A 24314-nucleotide genomic window follows, 5' to 3' on the forward strand; every position below is an offset into this window, starting at 1 on the left:
AGACTTCTGTTAAGGTGAATGTATAATGACCTGAGGAAGTGATATTAACCGAGATGAATGTGGTTATATGGACCTGAGGAAGTGATATTGACCGAGATGAATGTGGTTATATGGTCCTGATGAAGTGATATTGACCGAGATGAATGTGGTTATATGGACATGAGAAAGTGATAATGACCGAGATGAATGTGGTTATATGGACCTGAGGAAGTGATATTGACCTAGATGAATGTGGTTATATGGACTTGAGGAAGTGATATTGACCGAGATAAATGTGGTTATATGGTCCTGATGAAGTGATATTGATCGAGATGAATGTGGTTATATGGACATGAGAAAGTGATATTGACCGAGATGAATGTGGTTATATGGACATGAGAAAGTGATAATGACCGAGATGAATGTGGTTATATGGACCTGAGGAAGTGATATTGACCTAGATGAATGTGGTTATATGGACCTGAGGAAGTGATATTGACCGAGATAAATGTGGTTATATGGACCTAAGAAAGTGATATTGACCGAGATGAATGTGGTTATATGAACACGAGAAAGTGATATTGACCGAGACTTCGCACATATGCCAGAAATAAAAGCCCTTAATTTATTATATCAGATGCCATACTTGAATAATGTTAAAAAAATAAAATGAAGCGTATGAAAAGTTGCATATGACAGAAAGCATTGTGACACCACAATTTAAATGACGTCATACAATGAATACTGACATGCTGTTTCTAAAGATTATCATCACCTAGTCGATATAACAAATCAGGGACCTCCGCGTGATTATGATCAAATCAATGAGGACAAAGGGAAAATGTTGGTCATATAATATTAGTAATTATAAACCAGATGTAAGATATGTTTGTTGTCGAAGTTTGTGCAGATTGGTAATGAAACATGACACAATGAAATGTCTCCTCTAAACATCAACACGAAAGGGCTGACATACATATGGAGATTATGTTTGGTCAGGTGGCGCAGTGGTTATCACGCTCGCCTTTCAACATGACGACTGGGGTTCGATTCTCCAATCTGACCTGAAAAGGTATTGGAGCACCTGCCCGATCACGTGGGTTTTATCTGGTAAGTCCGGTTTCCATCTACATTATGACCCTCTGCGCGCGTCTAGTGTAAGAGTAATTTACATACAAAATGTACATGGTAAGTTGATATAATTTGTTTCCTGATTCTTGTAAACTAAATAAAGTTTAATTTATGGAAATGCTGTGTTGACGCTTCTAACTTAACAATGGGGTGAGATCGGAGTGAATGTCGAGTCTCCGTGATGGAATGAAATCGGGATGATTATATTAGAGCCGCAGAGTCCATGATTCCAATGCCACCGTTACCATGAGGCTCGCGAGATAGAACAGCTAACAATGTGTTTGTGTGTTAATTGTTCTCGTTTAAAATGCAATAACATAACAGGCCGAGTAGTATACTCATAGTTCATCATATGTTATTTGACGATAACTGGTTCACAATACGCAATTTGACTAGTGCTAGTTAAGATTACACCATTTGACTAGTGCTAGTTAAGATTACACCATTTGAAGTTTACGAGTTCACGAGGCATCATCTGACAAATTCAAAGTTCATATCGTGCCGTGTGATGATTACTAGTTCAGTCAAAAGGCATCGTTTGATGATATCTATAGTTCACAAAATACTCATAGAGTTGATTACTTGTTAACGAGGGGCCGTTGATAACTAGCTCACAAGGCACCATTTGTCGATTACATATTCTAGATCAGACAGAACTGTTGCCGACTAAATTAGTTTCAAGTTTAGAGTTGTTACACCTTAGTTTCCGATTGAGTGATTTTCCATTGATGTTCCAGTTAAGAAATGTTTCACCGTAGTTTCCGGTTAAAAGATGTTACACCGTAGTTTCCGGTTTAGAGATGTTACACCGTAGATTCTGGTTTAGAAATGTTATACCGTAGTTTCCGGTTAAGAGATGTTACACTGTAGTTTCTATTTAAAAAATGTTATACCGTAGTTTCCGGTTTAGAAATGTTACACCGTAGTTTCCGGTTTAGAAATGTTACACCGTAGTTTCCGGTTTAGAAATGTTACACAGTAGCTTCTGGTTTAGAAATGTTATACCGTAGTTTCCGGTTTAGAAATGTTACACCGTAGTTTCCGGTTTAGAAATGTTACACCGTAGTTTCTGGTTTAGAAATGTTATAACGTAGTTTCTGGTTTAGAGATGTTACACCGTAGTGTATAGATTAAAGATGTTACACCGCAGTTTCTGGTTTAGAGATGTTACACCGAAGTTTCTGGTTTAGAGATGTTACACCGTAGTTTCCGGTTTAGAGATGTTATACCGTAGTTTCCGTTTTGGAAATGTTACACCGTAGTTTCCGGTTAAGAAATGTTACACAGTAGCTTCTGGTTTAGAAATGTTATACCGTAGTTTCCGGTTTAGAAATGTTACACCATAGTTTCTGGTTTAGAAATGTTATAACGTAGTTTCTAGTTTAGAGATGTTACACCGTAGTGTATAGATTAGAGATGTTACACCGCAGTTTCTGATTTAGAGATGTTACACCGAAGTTTCTGGTTTAGAGATGTTACACCGTAGTTTCCGGTTCAGAGATGTGATACCGTAGTTTCCGGTTTAGAGATGTAACACAGTAGTTTTCGATTTAGAGATGTTACATCATAGTTTCCGGTTTAGAGATGATACATCGTAGTTTCCGGTTTATAGATGTTATACCGTAATTTCCATTTTAGAGATGTTACACTGTAGTTTCCGGTTTAGAGTTGATACATCATAGTTTCCGGTTTAGAGATGTTATACCGTAATTATCGGTTAAGAGATGTTACACCGTAGTTTCCGGTTTAGAGATGATACATCATAGTTTCCGGTTTATAGATGTTATACCGTAATTTCCGGTTTAGAGATGTTACACCGTAGTTTCCGGTTTAGAGATGATACATCATAGTTTCCGGTTTTGAGATGTTATACCGTAGTTTCCGGTTTAGAGATGTTATACCGTAGTTTCCGGTTTAGAGATGATACATCGTAGTTTATAGTTTAGAGACATTTCAGTTATTGCTTTGTTTTAGAAATGTTTTAGTGTAGTGTTCAGTTTAGACAGGTTACACTCTAGCTATCGGCTCGATGAGTAGATCCAATAGGCTGCCCTTCTCCGTCATCTGCACGGACCGACACTTAAAGTTCCAAAGGGTCGGCGAATGACAAAAATGGCGTATTTGTCCAAGGGATGCTCTATACGCGTATATCCAAATGACGTGTCGGCGAGTACTCGTTCAAAGAAACCAGTCTATGACCAAAGGACGTTTCGGAGGCGTTTATTCAAATTACGTTCCGATGGCATATGTGACGACGTGTGTTCAAGGATGTTCCAGAGGCGTAAACTTAACACGTTATTTGGGCGTGTATTCCAAAGGACGTCTGGCGGAGTGCCTCCAAATTCTGTCTATGTCCAAAATAGTGTCGGCGCACGCACACATTCTGTTTGTGGAGCAAGAGTATATCCAAAGGAGATTTTGTCAGCATAAGTATCTTTTTTCATTGAAAAAAATATGCTGTCAATGGAATGTCCAAAATAGGTTAAAAGCATAGATGAACCTTGTCTCCGTCAAGACGAACCAAGGAGACAATAAATACTGTATTTTTCCCGCACAAAAAGCGAGCATAGTTTGTCCAGACGTCCAAGCACAGATTGTCAGTTTGTCGAAACGTCCAGAAACTTTTGTCTCTCCCTTCCAAACACACTATTGTGTGTGGAACGACGGAATTGTTCCAGGTAAGTAGTCTTCATTCGATTTCATCCACGAAACCCCGGACACTGAACACGTGCATGTAATAGCTAGCTCCGTTGTAAACAATGATCAACGTCAGTGTGACTAGTAGGACACAGTGTGCGGCGAAAAAATAGAAAGACAGGACAACACCGGTCAGTGAGCAGAAACAGAACAGCCAGTTAAAAAAGTAGAAGAAGAATTTCCGGGACCTACAAAACAAAACAAAAGCTTAAAACTATTCAACCAAGCGACCATAATTAGCTGGCTCATTGCTCTTTTCAAAATTCATAAGTTACACGATTTTGTTTTTGTTTTTCTTATTTTGTTCCAGTTTTGAATGTGAAATAAAAATAATACATGAACATGTGACTTGAAGTACACATATTAACCAAGAAAACATATTTAAGATTCGCTGAGAACATTAGACCTATTCTTCGCCGAGAAAGTATGTTATCTCTTTCCAAAGAGAGTAAACCCTTCCCGGGACTTTAGGCCATTCCCTCAGACAGTCGACCCTCCCCTAAAATCTAGGTTAATCCCTCAGACAGTCGACCCTACCCTAAAATCTAGGTCAATCCCTCAGACAGTCGACTCTATCCTAAAATCTAGGTCAAACCCTCAGACAGTAGACCCTCCCCTACAATGGAGGCCCTTCCCTCAGACAGTAGACCCTCGCCTACAATGTAGGCCATTCCCTAAGACAGTAGACCTTCCCCTACAATTTAGACTATTCTCTCAGAGAGAAGACCCTCCCCTACAATGTAGGCCATTCCCTGGGACAGGAGACCCTCCCCTACAATGAATGCCATTCCCTAAGACAGTAGACCCTCCCCTACAATGAAGGCCATTCCCTGAGACAGTAGACCCTCCCCTACAATGTAGGTCATTCCCTAAGACAGTAGACCCTCCCCTACAATGAAGGCCATTCCCTGAGACAGTAGACCCTCCCCTACAATGTAGGTCATTCCCTTAAACAGTAGACCCTCCCCTACAATGAAGGCCATTCCCTGAGACAGTAGACCCTCCCCTACAATGTAGGTCATTCCCTAAGACAGTAGACCCTCCCCTACAATGAAGGCCATTCCCTGAGACAGTAGACCCTCCCCTACAATGTAGGTCATTCCCTTAAACAGTAGACCCTCCCCTACAATGAAGGCCATTCCCTGAGACAGTAGACCCTCCCCTACAATGTAGGCCATTCCCTGGGACAGTAGACCTTCCCCTACAATGTAGGCCATTCCCTCAGACAGTAGACCCGCTCCTATAATGTAGGGCATTCCCTTAGACAGTAGACACTCCCCGACAATGAAGGCCATTCCCTAAGACAGTAGACCTTTCCCTACAATGTAGGCCATTCCCTCAGACAGAAGACCCGCCCCTATACTGTAGGCCATTCCCTGAGACAGTAGACCCTCCTCTACAATGGAGGCCCTTACCTGAGACAGTAGGCCCTCCCCTATAATGAAGGCCATTTCCTGAGACAGTAGACCCTCCCCTACATTGTAGGCCATTCCCTGAGACAGTAGACCTTCCCCTACAATGTAGGCCATTCCCTCAGACAGAAGACCCGCCCCTATACTGTAGGCCATTCCCTGAGACGATAGACCTTCCCCTACAATGTAGGCCATTACCTGAGACAGTAGACCCTCCCCTACAATGAAGGCCATTCCCTCAGACAGTAGACCCTCCCCTACAATGTAGGCCATTCCCTCAGACAGAAGCCCCGCCCCTATACTGTAGGCCATTCCCTGAGACAGTAGACCCTCCTCTACAATGGAGGCCCTTACCTGAGACAGTAGGCCCTCCCCTATAATGAAGGCCATTTCCTGAGACAGTAGACCCTCCCCTACAATGTAGGCCATTCCCTGGGACAGTAGAGCTTCCGCTACAATGTAGGCCATTCCCTGAGACAGTAGACCTTCTCCTACAATGTAGGCCATTCCCTCAGACAGAAGACCCGCCCCTATAATGTAGGCCATTCCCTCAGACAGTAGACACTCCCCTACAATGTAGGCCATTCCCTGGGACAGTAGACCTTCCCCTACAATGTAGGCCATTCCCTGAGACAGTAGACCTTCCCCTACAATGTAGGCCATTCCCTCAGACAGTAGACCCTCCCCTACAATGATGGCCATTCCCTCAGACAGTAGACCCTCCCCTACAATGAAGGTCATTCCCTAAGACAGTAGACCCTACCCTACAATGAAGGCCATTCCCTGAGACAGTAGACCCTCCCCTACAATGTAGGCCATTCCCTCAGACAGTAGACACTCCCCTACAATGTAGGCCATTCCCTGAGACAGTAGACCCTCCCCTACAATGAAGGCCATTCCCTGGGACAGTAGACCTTTCCCTACAATGTAGGCCATTTCATGAGACAGTAGACCCTCCCCTACAATGAAGGCCATTCCTTAAGACAGTAGACTCTCCCCTACAATGTAGGTCATTCCCTCAGACAGTAGACCTTCCCCTACAATGTAGGCCATTCCCTCAGACAGTAGACCCCCCCCTACAATGAAGGTCATCCCCTCAGACAGTAGACCCGCCCCTACAATGAAGGTCATTCCCTAAGACAGTAGCCCCTCCCCTACAATGTAGGCCATTCCCTGAGACAAAAGACCCTACCCTACAATGAAGGCCATTCCCTGAGACAGTAGACCCTCACCTACAATGTAGGCCATTCCCTGAGACAGTAGACCTTCCCCTACAATGTAGGCCATTCCCTGAGACAGTAGACCCTCCCCTACAATGAAGGTCATTCCCTGAGACAGTAGACCCTCCCCTACAATGATGGCCATTCCCTGAGACAGTAGACCCTCCCCTACAATGTAGGCCATTCCCTGAGACCGTAGAATCTTATAGAGTCAGTAGACCTTTCCTGGGTCGTTTGGCCATTCCCGAGACAGTAGACTTACCCTTCCCCACAGCAGTTGAACAGTGAATGTATACATCCGCCTTTCTTTGTTCCGAGGTAGTTGTAGCTGAGGAAATGTTCCGGACCTGGCTTTTTTATCACGTGAATGACCAAGGCATACATGCCCTATAAAACACAAACACGTGCATAGCGTTTATTAAACATAGAACATATCTGTATGTGACATGTTTTTTTCATAGGACATAGACATTTCACAACGAATGACTTAGAGTGTTATCGTTTTATTAGCTTACTGTTTTTATTAATTCAATTTTAAAAAGAATATGGGTCTCTAAACCTGTCGAGATATACTGGTACTCACACTGTGAAAAAAAAAATGGGTCTCTAAACCTGTCGAGCTATACTGGTACTCACACTGTGAAAAAAAAAATGGGTCTCCAAACCATTCGATATATACTGGTATTTACACTGTGAAAAAGAATATGGGTCTCTAAACCTGTCGATATATACTGGTACTCACACTGTGAAAAAGAAAATGTGTCTCTAAACCTGTCGAGCTATACTGGTATTTACACTGTGAAAAAGAATATGGGTCTCTAACCCTGTCGAGATATACTGGTCCTCACACTGTGAAAAAGAAAATGGGTCTCTAATCCTGTCGAGATATACTGGTACTCACACTGTGGAAAAAAAAATGGGGCTCTAAACCCGGCGGGGTATACTGGTACTCACACTGTGAAAAAAAAAATGGGTCTCCAACCCATTCGATATATACTGGTATTTACACTGTGAAAAAGAATATGGGTCTCTAAACCTGTCGAGATATACTGGTATTCACACTGTGAAAAAGAAAATGGGTCTCTAATCCTGTCGAGATATACTGGTATTTCCACTGTGAAAAAGAATATGGGTCTCTAAACCTGTCGAGATATACTGGTATTCACACTGTGAAAAAGAAAATGGGGCTCTAAACCTGTCGAGATATACTGGTACTCACACTGTGAAAAAGAATATGGGTCTCTAAACCTGTCGAGATATACTTGTACTCACACTGTGAAAAAGAAAATGGGTCTCTAAACCGGTCGAGATATACTGGTACTCACACTGTGAAAAATAAAATGGGTCTCTAAACCTGACGAGATATACTGGTACTCACACTGTGAAAAATAAAATGGGTCTCTAAACCTGACGAGATATACTGGTACTCACACTGTGAAAAATAAAATGGGTCTCTAAACCTGACGAGATATACTGGTACTCACACTGTGAAAAATAAAATGGGTCTCTAAACCTGTCGAGATATACTGGTATTCACACTGTGAAAAAGAAAATGGGGCTCTAAACCTGTCGAGATATACTGGTACTCACACTGTTAAAAAGAAAATGGGTCTCTAAACCTGTCGAGATATACTGGTATTCACACTGTGAAAAAGAAAATGGGTCTCTAAACCGGTCGAGATATACTGGTACTCACACTGTGAAAAAGAATATGGGTCTCTAAACCTGTCGAGATATACTGGTATTCACACTGTGAAAAAGAAAATGGGGCTCTAAACCTGTCGAGATATACTGGTACTCACACTGTGAAAAAGAAAACAACAGAGTGGAATAAGGAAGAGCCATATCAGCATTTCCGGGTCCCAGTCCGTATTTCCCACGTTGAAGTCCTTGACCCAGTGTGTAGAGGTAGTTTTCGGGTACCAGCGTATTCTGTAATTAACAGAACGAGTTTATATACCAAGTCATTATCTCATAAGAGTGAGTAAGTCTTCTACCACATTCGTCTTGTTTCCTAGTGTCATGTTTAACCTGTGTACGAAGCCCCGGACAACGTCCCAGAAACTTAGAAAGCAGAGGTTACCTAAAACGGTACACATTCTAACTTATATGCGTTGATATGAAAACATCTACCATCGTATGGCATTGCAACTATATAATTTAATCTTGCTTGTAACAAGCATTTTCATTGGCTTAAAAATTTATGTTATCAGCCCATAACGTATAAAAATGACATCGCAATTTGTAACGTCGCTTTTGATTGGTTGATACAGCAACGCGATAATTTCTAAGAGAAAAGAGTTCATCAATAAAAGTGGATTTCCACAGGGATTGTGTTTAGTAGATAAAATTATAAGGATTAACTTGAATATATTTTTCATGTTATGGAGCTATTACACAAAAAACCGGAATGTACTCTCATCATAAACCACTTCGCGGTTTATTTAGAGTACACTCCGTTTTTTGTGTTATATCTCCATAACATGAAAAATGTATTCAAGCTAATCCTTAAATAACCCTTCCAAATTCAGTCGGCATTCATTTAGGCTATGAATGCCATGGGCCGATTGTTGGCGTCATCATTTGCCTGACGTCATAATTGTTACGTTGGATAACACTGACCCACCCCGGGCGATGGCTGTTTTATTTATTGAACAAACATACACGATTTGGTTTGGTTTGGTTTAAATTTGTTTAACGTCCTATTAACAGCTAAGGTCATTTAAGGACGTACATCCACGTATTTTAGTATACAAGATACATACATTATTAGAACTAAATATTGAATAGTTATAAGTATAATTGAATTTTCTATGAGATTCCAAAAAATGCGCTAAATATAAGCATTGAACTGCTTTCAGGTGGCACTCATAGGCAATATGAATGCCAACTGAAAGCAGTTCAGTGCTTAAATGCATGTGTAATTCAGAGTATGATTCAAATGCTGTGATTTCTAATATCAAAAATCGAAAAGATTACTGGTAAAGCATCATAATAGTGGTACTGAATGAGCTCACTTACGCGAACGACAGTGTCCCCGGTACTATGTGTATGAAAGAAGAGGACACTTTGTCGTGATTGTGAAACACTAGAGAGTTCCGGTACACCACCATGGCCCACAACAGGGGACCATTAGCGATCCCAAACACCACGGCGAACATCCGGGGACTATCAGCTATCCTGTAACACACAGCGTTGGTCTTAATATCTCGGGTAGACAAGTGGGACACGTGGCCAATGACAATGACAACAATGGCCGTACTTCTGTATCGGGATGGGCATAGATTATTGTTTTCTATTGTAGTATTTTGGGAATATTGCAATATATATCACAATATATTGTATTACTAGAAATTCAGTTATTTCTTGATACTTTTACAGCAAAAGTGCGGAAAGTGAGTACAGAAAGCTTCAATGATAAACTGAAAATTAGTTTATATACGTTTTGGAAGTTATCCGACCAAGTCAGCTTAATTTGGACATTATTCATTCAATCTTTCAGTATATACTGCCAATTCAAAACCATATCATATCGCAATATATAAATTACTACACAAGTACTGCAATATATTGGTAGTGCAATTTATTATTGCCCAACCCTACGTACGAAGCACAGGGACGACCTCACAATGACCTAATGGTCGTTGTTGTGTATTGTTACTATGGCAACTAATAGAGTGCATTATTGAATTTTGATTGTATATTTCAAATGTTATTAACTCATTAGGAAGCATTTTTCTTTAATTTACGCTGAATAAGATAACAATTTAAACGAGATTTCATTGGGGAATATAATGCGTTATGTGAAATAGTGCAACGGGTTGTGTACGTTACTACAATAATTACATGTCATTAATATAAACGAAAATTCTTACCGAAACAGACAGGTATAGGAAGTATTGAGCAAAATCATAAAACAAGGATTTCTTTATTTTGCCCAGAATTACATCTTTTGGTGAGAATAAATACCTGAGACCGTCACATACATTTTGTGATAACACATGAACATTTCGTACTCAGATTAGGATTTCACTCACTGTGTGTAACAACTTTCACTTTAAGTATACTACTTACCATATAAAAATAAACCACGCGAGGTTGGCATAGTAACAGAAGTCCAACAGGAAATAGTGCCATTTGTTTTTGCTGAAATACACGATGATAGCTACAATTATAGAACATTGATAAAGTTGATGCTTGATTTTATCCCCCGACCACCCGACCAAATACAGCCACATCGACGTCCTCGGGTCAGTGTTGTTGTTTTTGGTTGGTTCAAATCAGGGATCGACCATCTTCAACGTGGCATTATCATTTTAGCTTACAATATTTATATTCTTTCATATTTTAAGAATTAAAACAAAAATTATACTAATATAGAGGTTAGTATACATTATTAAAGATTAGGGCTGCAACGATACGTTAATATGATGATACGATACGTATCACGATACTGTCGTCACAATACGATACGTATCACGATACTGTCGTCACAATACGATACCTATCACGATACTGTCATCACAATACGATACATATAATATCAGTAGAAGCAAATCGAAGATATTTTGCAAACTTTTACCCAATTCATGTCTTACGAGGTGCATGCCGAGCTTGAGCTGTCACTCGCCATGTTGGAAACGATATGAGTTGACTAAATTCAGAAACGAGACAAAATCCGGAAGATATCGTAGGTGTATCTGACCTCCCAAAAGGTATTGTGTATCGTGCCGTATTCAAAATACCACGATACGATATATCGTTGCATCCCTATTAATATAATAAAATACATTACTGTTTTAGTGTCCAGTATTTCTTTATGCTAGCCTGTTTATATATATATATATACTGTCTGAACATGTGACGAATGGTCAATATCATCATAAGTTCTGACGAAGTGCAGAAGGTCATTATGTGCAGTTTGACCTTCGATTGACTCTTGTGAGAAATATACCTTTAAAGCGTCTCTGATCTACGTCTCTTGATATTCGACCATAGACTATATTCTTTTCAAAATGTTTGGTTACTATTAGTGTAACCATATGTATGGTGCTACCGGTTTTCTTTTGAGGTATGACGGAAAACTGCCCGTATTTCCCTAAGTCGGCATTTTCGAAAACGGAAAAAAATATTGTTTCATTCATTCATATCTTTATTCCTCCAAATTTGAAGAGTTACAAATGACATATATATGGGTTACAAATATAGATACACAAAGGACATAAGTATAAGGTAAAATGAAAAAGAAAAATCTGTGGAGATCAAACAAAAAAAGTTACATGATTACACAATATATGAGGTACACCACGATAAATAAAGACATACACAGGACTATATCAAACAGCATGGGAACATGTATGTAAAGACAGGACTGTCAAATTGCCAGGATGAACCAGATATAATACGAATGCATATGGTTTACATGTCTGGCAGACTATCGTCGTTAATTAAACGCAAGAAGGGATACTTTTTCGGCATAAATACAACAATCTCTTGCAAAAGATGCGAAAAGGCGGTCCTCATTAACAAATATGTCTTTCATGGCAGCAGATGGAATGCCGAGGAATGTCGCAATTTGCACCTCCCTACATGAGTTAGCAAGAACAACATACACATGAACCGGATAATCGTTGACTATCTTGGTGAAAAGTTCATCACGTAGAGTTAGCAATGTGGGACTACGGCAGTCTAATATACAATGCGCAACTGCATCTTCTGCAAAGATATTGCACTGGGCACCTGATAGTTCACTATTAGGTGGAATACCCCATAGCTTTGCAACGTTTTTACACGTTGTGTTGAGATAAGGGAAACATTTAGATAGGTACCATAGCGGCGAAGGGCTGAATTCACAATGCAGGTGTTTAAATCTTAAGAACTCATCACAAGCATTGAGACGTTCACTCCATTGCGAGGGGTACTTACCTAATACGACACCTTTTGTGAAGTGTTTCCAATAGTTTTTAACCGGGACAAACCCAGTTTGCAAAAATTGGTACAAAGCGTGTAAAACGTGCATCTGTTCTGCATAAAGCAGAGAAGAATCGAAGTTTCAATAACTCAATGTTTAGACGTATGGACGTAAGTCCAAGCATACTAAGGACAATATCTGATCGAGTGCGCCGCGGAAAACCTTGAATGAGCTTTGCACACAAATGGTGAACTGTTTCAATGCGATGCCATTCGGTCTCGGAAAGTGAATACCAGAGTTCACAGCCAAAAAGGCTACTTGGCATTACAATTGTTTTATACAGCTTAGCACCAGTCAATGGGTTGATTCCAGTACCAAATAAGTTGCAGTTAAGCAAGGCAAAACATTGACCACGTAGCCTGTGAACAATCTCTNTGTGAAGCACATAACTCATCCAGTAAATCATTAATAAAAACTGTATACAGCCAGGGAGAAATAATGCTTCCCTGACGCGTACCTTGGCATATCTTAAACCAGTTAGAAATAAAACCTTGGTGCAATACTGCGCTGTACATATTTGAGTATAATGAAACAATGATATTGATATACTTTGAATTTAGACCTAAACTGTGAAGTTTGAAAAATAGGCCGTTATGCCAAACACAGTCAAATGCTTTGGCAGCATCAAGAAAACATGTTAAAAGTTTACTGTTATTATCACACGCATATGTGATAGATTCATGGACTAGAAATGACGTCATAGTACTACTTACATTCTTTTGAAATCCATTGTGTAAGGGGTTAGGTATAAACAAGTTTGTATCCTCAAGTCTGATAAGTAATAATTTCTCAAAGACTTTAAGAATCACTGGCAACAGAGAGATAGCACGATAAATATTGGGGTCACTCTTTGGCTTGTTATGACCTTTGTATAGTGTACAGATCAGACCCTTTGTGAGTACAGGAGGAACATACTCCAATCTTAAAAAAAACATTAAAAAGAACATACAAACAGTTGTACACAGTGTCGTGGGCATAGAGTAAATGCTCGTACACAATTTGATCGTGCCCATCTGCTTTACCTCGTGGTAAACTTTTACAGACCCTTTTAACGTCAGACATAGAAATTTCAACAAAACATTCATTGTTTAATATATGATTGGATAGAATATTGGCAACAGATGTATTGATTTGGTCTTCAAAATTAGCATCAAAGTCATTAAGAGACTACTGGGAATATATGCCTTCAAAATGTTCACCCCAATGTATGGCTAGAAGAGCAGGGTCTCTAATGACCCTCCCGCTATTGTGAACAAATATTTTTTAGTAGCAAAAATGCATGGAATAGATATAAAACCAATTGAATATGAATTTTTGAACTGTTGAGATATTCGGTATTGTTAATATAATACTCCAAATATAGCCATATTCACTATATCTATAAAAGTGAAGAGGTTTCCCAGACTTAAAAAATGTTTTGAATACTTTCCCATCCGAGGACCAACTTTTGAATAAACCTTTTGATTCCATGATGTAATATGTAAAAACAAATCGTATGACGGAAAAGTGGTCCTCCTTTGGGAAAGTGCTCAAAATGATGAAAAACAGGGTTGATCAGGCTTTCAAAACTGTGACAGATGTATCTTGGGATAAAGGATTTTGTATTTTTTCCCTATTCGTCTATGTCCGGTGTAGCCTAACGTAATATGTCCGGTGTAGCCTAACGTAATATGAACGGTGTAGCCTAACGTAACATGTCCGGTGTAGCCTAACGTAATATGTCCGGTGTAGCCTAACGTAATATGTCCGGTGTAGCCTAACGTAATATGTCCGGTGTAGCCTAACGTAATATGTCCGGTGTAGCCTAACGTAATATGTCCGGTGTAGCCTAACGTAATATGTCCGGTGTAGCCTAACGTAATATGTCCGGTGTAGCCTAACGTAATATGTCCGGTGTAGCCTAACGTAATATGTCCGGTGTAGCCTAACGTAATATGTCCGGTGTAGCCTAACGTAATATGTCCGGTGTAGCCTAACGTAATATGTCCGGTGTAGCCTAACGTAATATGTCCGGTGTAGCCTAACGTAATATGTCCGGTGTAGCCTAACGTAATATGTCCGGTGTAGCCTAACGTAATATGTCCGGTGTAGCCTAACGTAATATGTCCGGTGTAGCCTAACGTAATATGTCCGGTGTAGCCTAACGTAATATGTCCGGTGTAGCCTAACGTAATATGTCCGGTGTAGCCTAACGTAATATGTCCGGTGTAGCCTAACGTAATATGTCCGGTGTAGCCTAACGTAATATGTCCGGTGTAGCCTAACGTAATATGTCCGGTGTAGCCTAACGTAATATGTCCGGTGTAGCCTAACGTAATATGTCCGGTGTAGCCTAACGTAATATGTCCGGTGTAGCCTAACGTAATATGTCCGGTGTAGCCTAACGTAATATGTCCGGTGTAGCCTAACGTAATATGTCCGGTGTAGCCTAACGTAATATGTCCGGTGTAGCCTAACGTAATATGTCCGGTGTAGCCTAACGTAATATGTCCGGTGTAGCCTAACGTAATATGTCCGGTGTAGCCTAACGTAATATGTCCGGTGTAGCCTAACGTAATATGTCCGGTGTAGCCTAACGTAATATGTCCGGTGTAGCCTAACGTAATATGTCCGGTGTAGCCTAACGTAATATGTCCGGTGTAGCCTAACGTAATATGTCCGGTGTAGCCTAACGTAATATGTCCGGTGTAGCCTAACGTAATATGTCCGGTGTAGCCTAACGTAATATGTCCGGTGTAGCCTAACGTAATATGTCCGGTGTAGCCTAACGTAATATGTCCGGTGTAGCCTAACGTAATATGTCCGGTGTAGCCTAACGTAATATGTCCGGTGTAGCCTAACGTAATATGTCCGGTGTAGCCTAACGTAATATGTCCGGTGTAGCCTAACGTAATATGTCCGGTGTAGCCTAACGTAATATGTCCGGTGTAGCCTAACGTAATATGTCCGGTGTAGCCTAACGTAATATGTCCGGTGTAGCCTAACGTAATATGTCCGGTGTAGCCTAACGTAATATGTCCGGTGTAGCCTAACGTAATATGTCCGGTGTAGCCTAACGTAATATGTCCGGTGGAGCCTAACGTTATATGTCCGGTGAAGCCTAACGTAATATGTCCGGTGTAGCCTAACGTAATATGTCCGGTGTAGCCTAACGTAATATGTCCGTTGTAGCCTAACGTAATATGAACGGTGTAGCCTAACGTAAAATGAATGGTGTAGCCTAACGTTATATGTCCGGTGTAGCCTTACGTAATATGTCCGGTGTAGCCTAACGTAATATGTCCGTAGCCTAACGTAATATGAACGGTGTAGCCAAACGAAATATGAACGGTGTAGCCAAACGTAATATGAACGGTGTAGCCAAACGTAATATGAACGGTGTAGCCTAACGTAACATGTCCGGTGTAGCCTTACGTAATATGTCCGGTGTAGCCTAACGTAATGAGTCCGTTGTAGCCTAACGTAATATGTCCGGTGTAGCCTAACGTGATATGTCCGGTGTAGCCTAACGAAATATGTCCGGTGTAGCCTAACGTAATATGTCCAGTGTAGCCTAACGTAATATGAACGGTGTAGCCAAACGTAATATGAACGGTGTAGCCAAACGTAATATGTCCGGTGTAGCCTAACGTAATATGTCCGGTGTAGCCTAACGTAATATGTCCGGGGTAGCCTAACGTAATATGTCCAGTGTAGCCTAACGTAATATGAACGGTGGAGCCAAACGTAATATGAACGGTGTAGCCAAACGTAATATGAACGGTGTAGCCAAACGTAATATGTCCGGGGTAGCCTAACGTAATATGTCCAGTGTAGCCTAACGTAATATGTCCGGTGTAGCCTTACGTAATATGTCCGGTGTAGCCTAACGTAATGAGTCCGTTGTAGCCTAACGTAATATGTCCGGTGTAGCCTAAAGTAATATGTCCGGTGTAGCCTAACGTAATATGTCTGGTGTAGCCTAACGTAATATGTCCGGTGTAGCCTAACGTTATATGAACGGTGTAGCCTAACGTAATATGTCCGGTGTAGCCTCACGTAATATGTCCAGTGTAGCCTAACGTAATATGTCCGGTGTAGCCTCACGTAATATGTCCGGTGTAGCCTAACGTAATATTTCCGGTGTAGCCTAACGTAATATGTCCGTAGCCTAACGTAATATGAACGGTGTAGCCTAACGTAAAATGAATGGTGTAGCCTAACGTTATATGTCCGGTGTAGCCTAACGTAATATGTCCGGCGTAGCCTAACGTAATATGTCCGGTGTAGCCTAACGGCATATGTCCGGTGTAGCCTAACGTAATATGTCCGGCGTAGCCTAACGTAATATGTCCGGTGTAGCCTAAAGTAATATGTCCGGTGTAGCCTAACGTAATATGTCTGGTGTAGCCTAACGTAACATGCCCGGTGTAGCCTTACGTAATATGTCCGGTGTAGCCTAACGTAATGAGTCCGTTGTAGCCTAACGTAATATGTCCGGTGTAGCCTAACGAAATATGTCCGGTGTAGCCTAACGTAATATGTCCGGCGTAGCCTAACGTAATATGTCCGGTGTAGCCTAACGAAATATGTCCGGTGTAGCCTAACGTAATATGTCCAGTGTAGCCTAACGTAATATGAACGGTGTAGCCAAACGTAATATGAACGGTGTAGCCAAACGTAATATGAACGGTGTAGCCTAACGTAATATGACCGGTGTAGCTTAACGTAATATGTCCGGTGTAGCCTAACGTAATATGAACGGTGTAGATTCGAATCCACATTCAGATACCCTTTTTTTCTTCTTTCTTTTTTAATATTTAGGCAAGTGATCATTTTCCTTAGGAAAGTGAAAAATAGTTTTCAAATAAATGGAACATTTTATTTATATTTCAATAACATACCTCTTGATTTATCTTCTATGGAATCATGTCAACAAATCCCTGTACGGGTGTACAGTACAGCTACGTTTTGTTTTATGAATTGTTTAACCCTCCAATTGGCACTAGTTTTTTATTTATTATCTTAACACAAACAAATGATGCCGAAATAATAATACGTTTGATTGTTGCGTCAGAATAAAAAAGGCAAATAAAAAAAAGAAGTGCTATTATCGCAACATGCGGGAAAATTCATCGTCGAGGACAGTCTCATTTGTTTTAAATGCAGGAAGACTGCAGCACAAAGTTAGGAGCGCAATACACGTGTAAGACATGCTATTCGAAAACTATATGTAATTTTACCATTCCAAAGTACAGGAAGAACAAAATCAAGATGCGTGCTTTTTAAGAAAACATGTAACGGCATGACGTAGGCAATAGTAATGAGAATTAAATCCTTTCAAACTTGGTAATGATTGTACGATCTTGTGTTTCATACAGCAGAACGAAATAAGTATTTTGTTGAGTCTTATTCGTGAAACGCATGTATTAATTAATAGCCATGACCTTAAATTCGTCTGTTTACAATAATCTATTCTTAGACACGGGATTCCGATAGAGCTACCTGTATAGAAATACCTGAGTACGCGTCATAACAGTGCACGGTTGGACGCGCACACTAGTGGGTCATCGATCAGGGGGAAATAGGCAAAGCAACCCGCCATAGCTCAAAGTTTATGGTTCTGTGATACTTACAAATAGATGAAGATGCGAATGGAGATGACAATTGGTAGTGATATTGCGTAGAAGATGGGTAACAACCATTGCGCGTGCAGTGCCAAGTGTGAGAGCGTCACCAAGACCACGACGGTGAATACGTGGTATAGCTTCTCCCTCAGTCGACTTTTCTTCTTCTGTAACGAACGAAAAAGAGTTATTATTAACCAATAAAGTAAAAACCTACAAATCGCTACATCATAACCCCTGCGTCACCATTACACACGAGAAACCGCCATCTTGTATTGCTCCGATATATGAGGTTATTTAACTGTAATATATATTCTAGCAGGACGTACATTGTGACTTTATACGTCTCAAATTATATTTCAAGCATAAAAGATAATTCGATAAAAGTCATAACTGGCTTGCCTCAATGTACACCATCACAGACTATCCTATAGGTAGTTGAAATATTTCGGAAGACCCCCGCGAACGTTTCAGCTTGAGGTAAGATTTTTCTGTAATTTAAGCAATGATGTCTCTACGGAGAAATTTGAATTAAAAATATCTTTTAGTTAAGGAGTTTCTTGAATCCCGAATCTGAATTACATTTCTATGTATAATATACCTTTTGTTTTGCTTCTTTTTTCGTCTCAATCGAATCATTTTCAGTCGCCATCTTAAAGATTCAAATGGAGATCACGCCACCTAGCGGCGACGCTGTTCAAAGAACGTCGTCGCGTGTTCACAGAGAACAGCGGCGACGTTATAGATGAGCAACAGCGTGAGTACAGCATTGAACACAGAGAATTGTTATAAAAAATACCACAGCGGAAATGTTTAAGAAACATAGCTTGCAATTGGTAAGTTTACATCTGAATTAGACATTCGATGTAAGCTGTTGTAATTATATATATAAACGGATAATCTCTGAAGCTGTCGACCACTGATTAAAATTATCGCATTGTATTATTAAAGAACGGATTGAAAAGGGGACAGTAAGGGGCAATTTGGTACGAGTTTGATAGTTACTTACATCAATGTTCCCAAAACGGGACAGTACCCCAAAACGGGACAGTACCCCAAACGGCACACTGATGGGAAAATGGCCGACGAAATAGGAAAGCAACGCATGGAAGTATTTCTATGTGTGCAGTTTTCACTTAATGATACTTGTATGTCAATTAATAAGTATATCAGCTTTATCGGCTGCCGACGAAAACAAATTTACGTGGCGTGCGATGCTATTTTTTTGGATATCATTTGCTGAAGTTAATTTTTTCATAAGTGTTGTTTTTTTGTAGAAGAAGTTTAACAGAATCTCCTCTAACTCTAAAACATTTGAACTTTGTATACTTATCTGCTTTTATTGATCGATTTGCAACCCGCTAGTAGCCAACATACCCAGGTGCTTCCTCTCTCAGCGGACAGTTACACCTGTTCAATGGCTTACGTAACCGTGATAGTATTTCGCGTTCTATTTAGAGAATCACGTGTCGGAAAAAACAACTTGTAATAGAACAGATAAGGGGATTGTGTCTATTTATAAAAAACGAACAAATATTTTTCGGAATTGATACTATGGTATCAAAATACATTAATATTTATCTAAAACCTGTTTGACAGAAAGAAACAAGCAGATTTGCGCCGAAAGTCAATAGGCGTCACTGTACATATATTTTTAATCCAAAAGTAAGTTGCATTAAAACTTCATATTTCAAAAGGTTGTGACAACCGGTAATTCAAAGTCTCCATGAACGTCGATGACCTTGAATTGAGGTCACGATATTACTATATCGTTTGTTGTTGTTCACGGTGACCAGTTACGTGAATCTACTATCATGTGTCAGGTCGAAGTATATGTGTCGATACTTGAAATGAACTTGAATTTGATTATATGATTTATCCCTGAGCGATATATTTTTCTTCTGAAGACATTATTACTACGTCTGATGAGAGCTAGCCTACATAGAGCTTTGTCCTTCAGGCCGGTTACGTAGACCACTGTGAGGCTGTCNTAGACCATTGTGAGTCTGTTTAGTACAGTTACATAGACCATTGTGAGTCTGTATAGGACAGTTACATAGACCACTGTGAGTCTGTTTAGGCCAGTTACATAGACCACTGTGAGGGTGGTCAGGCCGGTAACATAGACCACTGTGAGGCTGTTCAGGTCACTTACATAGACCACTGTGAGTTTGTTTAGGCCGGTTACATAGACCACTGTGAGGCTGTTCAGGCCACTTACATAGACCACTGTGAGTCTGTTCAGGCCGGTAACATAGACTACTGTGAGTCTGTTCAGGCCGGTTACATAGACCACTGTGAGCATGTTCACGCCGGTAACATGGACCACTGTGAGTCTGTTCAGGCCAGTTACATAGACCACTGCGAGTCTGTTTAGTACAGTTACATAGACCATTGTGAGTCTGTTTAGTACAGTTACATAGACCATTGTGAGTCTGTATAGGACAGTTACATAGACCACTGTGAGTCTGTTTAGGCCAGTTACATAGACCACTGTGAGTCTGTTTAGGACAGTTACATAGACCACTGTGAGGCTGATGGCGGACTTTAACCATGACCTCAAGTGACACTTAACACGCGTACGACATTTACGTTATATATTTAACAAGAACTGGATGATAGTGATGTATATCTAGGTGTGGGTCATAGTGATAATGTGATCAGTCAACACACAATGATGCTAAAGTTAGACTGTGTAAAGATTGCACCCATCAATAATATCTTACTGATGACCACTGTGTACAGGGATTACAGTAATTAATTGATATGAAATGTAAAAATAATATGATGAATCACAACAGAATTATAACATTGATACGTTCTGTGCAAATAATTATTATGACATACACGTTCTGTACGCAGTAAGACTTACCACGTACTGTAAACAGTTTTACTTACCACATTAATTGTGCACGCAGTAAGACTTAGCACGCATTGTTAACAGTTTTACTTACCACATTTTGTACGCAGTAAAACTTACCACGCACTGTAAACAGTTTTACTTACCACATTTTGTACGCAGTAAGACTTACCACGCACTATTACAGTTTTACTTACCACATTTTGTAGGCAGGAAAACTTGCCACGCGCTGTTAACAGTTTTACTTACCACATTAATTGTGTACGCAGTAAGACTTACCACGCATTGTAAACAGTTTTACTTACCACATTTTGTACGCAGTAAAACTTACCACGCACTGTAACCAGTTTTACTTACCACACTTTGTACGCAGTAAAACCTACCACGCACTGTAAACAGTTTTACTTACCACACTTTGTACGCAGTAAGACTTAACACGCACTGTACACAGTTTTACTTAACCCATTTTGTATGCGAGAAGACTTAACACATACAGTATGCAGCATGACATACCACTTTCTGTACGTATGCTGTTAGACTTACCACGTTCGGCCAGCAGTAAGACTAGTTTCGTTATGTAGAAGACGACACTTCAGATACCACGTGACATGGGAGTGCCGTTTTGCTACCATTCTATAGTCCTTGGTTTTTACACTGTACTGTAGTTCTTTACGTAAACAGTTTAGTTCTGGTTATGAGACCAAAGAAAAGTCAAATTAAGGTGCATAAATCTCTTAAATTCATTTTTGTAGTCATATAGGAACATAAACTGTCTGTGAACGTCTATTTTTTTCCAGTTTTGAAGCTGCTTTTTTTTAAGTCGGACATATTTGAATCGTCACCTTGTAAAAAAGGTATTTTTTGGAAACTCAGGCCTCCTGTTAAAGTCCAGTTTTGAAAGATAACTTTTCAGTTAATTTCCAATTTTTAAAGATCACTTTTCTTTGATCTTCTTGTGACGTTCAGTTTTATCATGTTTTTGGGAAGACACAGAAATACAGATTATTTTACCAACTGTTATATCATCGAACTTTAAAATAAAATTCGAACTATACTACACTTACTAAGTGATACAATCTGTTATTTGTGGAATAAACTATGTAATTAGATTTTAAATAATAAAAGGATATTTAGAATTTTCATATTGAAAATATTTTTTGGTTATAAATCTGTTCAAAATTCAGGTACGTGTCCTTGCTTGTTACACAGGTATCCAGAATATAGCCTTTATTATCATTTACACATACCTAAATAGTGATACATTAGTTGCGTATGGTTTTCAAACACAATACCCATACGCAATAGATCCATTAGTTTATCGATTTTATTCAAATTATTATTCATATTCTTCATAAATTACATGTTCGAAGTTTTTCTCAATTCAAAATGCAAAGATGTAGCAACGATATATTTTAACTTTATATCATTCAATTGTTTAATTTTTGAGTCCAGTGAAGAGGAGCTCTATCGGCTCCTGTATTGGAAACTAACTTTAACTTAACTTAAATGTACGTATGTTTTTTATAACAATATACCCTGTTAAGGTAACTGTTTTATTTAACTGATAGACGGTGTTGACTGGACGGTAGGGAGGTAGGTAGTACGGTACATATTTTGGGGTAGAGAATGGCGAAGGCGGATCAGTCAAACCTATTACCTTGATATTACATGTCTGTAGTTTATGAACCTACAACTACAGAGCTGTGACATTATCAGCAATGATGTTATTAAAATAATATCAACCAACTTTTATTTATATAATAGTGCTGACAGCAGCGGAAAAAAACTGTGTATCTGTGTACGGTGTAGTGTGTCATACAATTCATGCAGAGTTGAACCATATACCAATATAAGTAAACCACTATTAAGTATAGTATACAGTATAATATACTGGTTATAACAGTGAGATAAACCTGCCCGCAATTAATATCGATTGCTGGATTTGATGAAGTGATGCTCGTGTGTAAATCTTGTGAGTTGAGATCCTACGAAAACTGAGAATAACCCAACAAAATTAGATATAATTTGATTTAAGTACTTATGTACTTGTTCTCGAATCCTCTTTGTTGATTTTTGTACTATTTTGTCACTGCCATATTGAATAAAATACTGTTTAAACTAAAACTAGATCTACAATGAATGTTAAAGTCAATATTCAACGCGTTCAAACTAGGCGAGGAGATAGGGTAGGCATGTTTAAGTTTTGATAATTAATACATATGAAGTTATTCAATATTTTCGTTTATTAACCAAAAGGTAGTTATGAAATGTTTTTAATTAACTCTCACCTGCGTCGGAGCTACCGTCTCCTGCTTCTCCAACTGAACGTAAGGTGACTCCATCTTTGACGTGTTAATTTCGTATCCACCGTTAACGTTAACGGTATTGTCGTGGCTCGGCATGGTGTTTACAAGTTAGTCCAGTACGCCATTACATCAACATCAACAAGAACAAACAAACAAACAAACAACACGGATTAAAAGTGACCCGTCATCCCTGTTAGTATGGATGCAGTGTCGTCAGTACCTATCTCAGGACTGACCGACCCTGACCACCGTAATCGGTTTTACCCGCGGCGTTATCTATCATCTATATATATGACAGGAGAGGGAGAGGGCGAAGGGTAAGCTTTTGATGAGATCATCCTCATTGTAGATGAACTAACATATATATAAACAATTGCCGAGATGCTTGACCGACTGCGCCTAGTAGACTGCACTAGACGTTTGCAGGCTCGTCGTGTAGCGTGTTGGAGACGTATGGTTAGTCACTTACGGCGGAGCTCTGGTAGCTCGTTCTAGGCCCACTACACTTGTTTGACACATTCCCTTATCGTTGAACCCCCTTTTGATATAAAGACTCCTTTTCTTTGTAAAAGAATCGTCAAGTCATGTGGTAAAATGGATCACGGCCTTCTTTTCATCCTTGTTTAGAAAAAATTGAGATAAACGCAACTTCTTAATCGTATGAACCCACTCCGTACGTGTATATTACGTCAATAAGATGTCATTAAATTTGACAAGGAATGATGACGTCACTTTTTCTCTTACCTGGACCGATGTATCGATGTTTTTCCCCGGTGTGAGATTTCATGTCCCGACCTAGGGCGAGACACCCTGCATGTTTCTGTGACGTCACTTTTAACAATTGAATTACGTCACTTAATACAAACAGACAACGTCATATATCAAAGTTTGGTTCAGGAAAAAATACAGATTTTCATTTTTTCTCTCACATTGGATTAAATAATAATAATAATATTCAGTTACCCTCTGAAAAGAGATTGGCATTTTATCCTAAACCATGGGGTAATATTCTTAAATTCTGGGCATGCTTCGGGTTTGAGAATCTTGCTCCTCACTCAGATATTTTCCAGTCTCGCCCAGAAAGGGATGAACGTTTCTATTTCTATATTCTGTTATCCGGATCCACTAAAGA

The 24314-nt window shown here is 39.7% G+C and overlaps 1 protein-coding gene across 2 annotated transcripts; it reads right to left on the minus strand.

Moving 5' to 3' along the window:
* Nucleotides 1-493: 493 nt before the first annotated feature.
* LOC110448739 (uncharacterized membrane protein C776.05-like) lies at nt 494-23537 on the minus strand. Of its 2 annotated transcripts, none has more exons than XM_021495147.1 (7): nt 23165-23537; nt 18026-18183; nt 10514-10585; nt 9461-9619; nt 8242-8371; nt 6702-6826; nt 494-3995 (listed from the first exon to the last, which is right to left on the minus strand). In XM_021495147.1, the coding sequence occupies exons 1-7, from the start codon at nt 23276-23278 to the stop codon at nt 3800-3802; spliced, it is 954 nt and encodes a 317-aa protein (XP_021350822.1). In that variant the 5' UTR covers nt 23279-23537; the 3' UTR covers nt 494-3799. The 2 variants fall into 2 exon arrangements, with proteins under 2 accessions (XP_021350822.1, XP_021350823.1); XM_021495148.1 differs by lacking the exon at nt 23165-23537 and adding an exon at nt 18618-18669.
* Nucleotides 23538-24314: the final 777 nt, after the last annotated feature.

This window comes from Mizuhopecten yessoensis, unplaced genomic scaffold (genome assembly GCF_002113885.1).
Source record: "Mizuhopecten yessoensis strain PY_sf001 unplaced genomic scaffold, ASM211388v2 scaffold4231, whole genome shotgun sequence".
Lineage (NCBI taxonomy): Eukaryota > Metazoa > Mollusca > Bivalvia > Pectinida > Pectinidae > Mizuhopecten > Mizuhopecten yessoensis.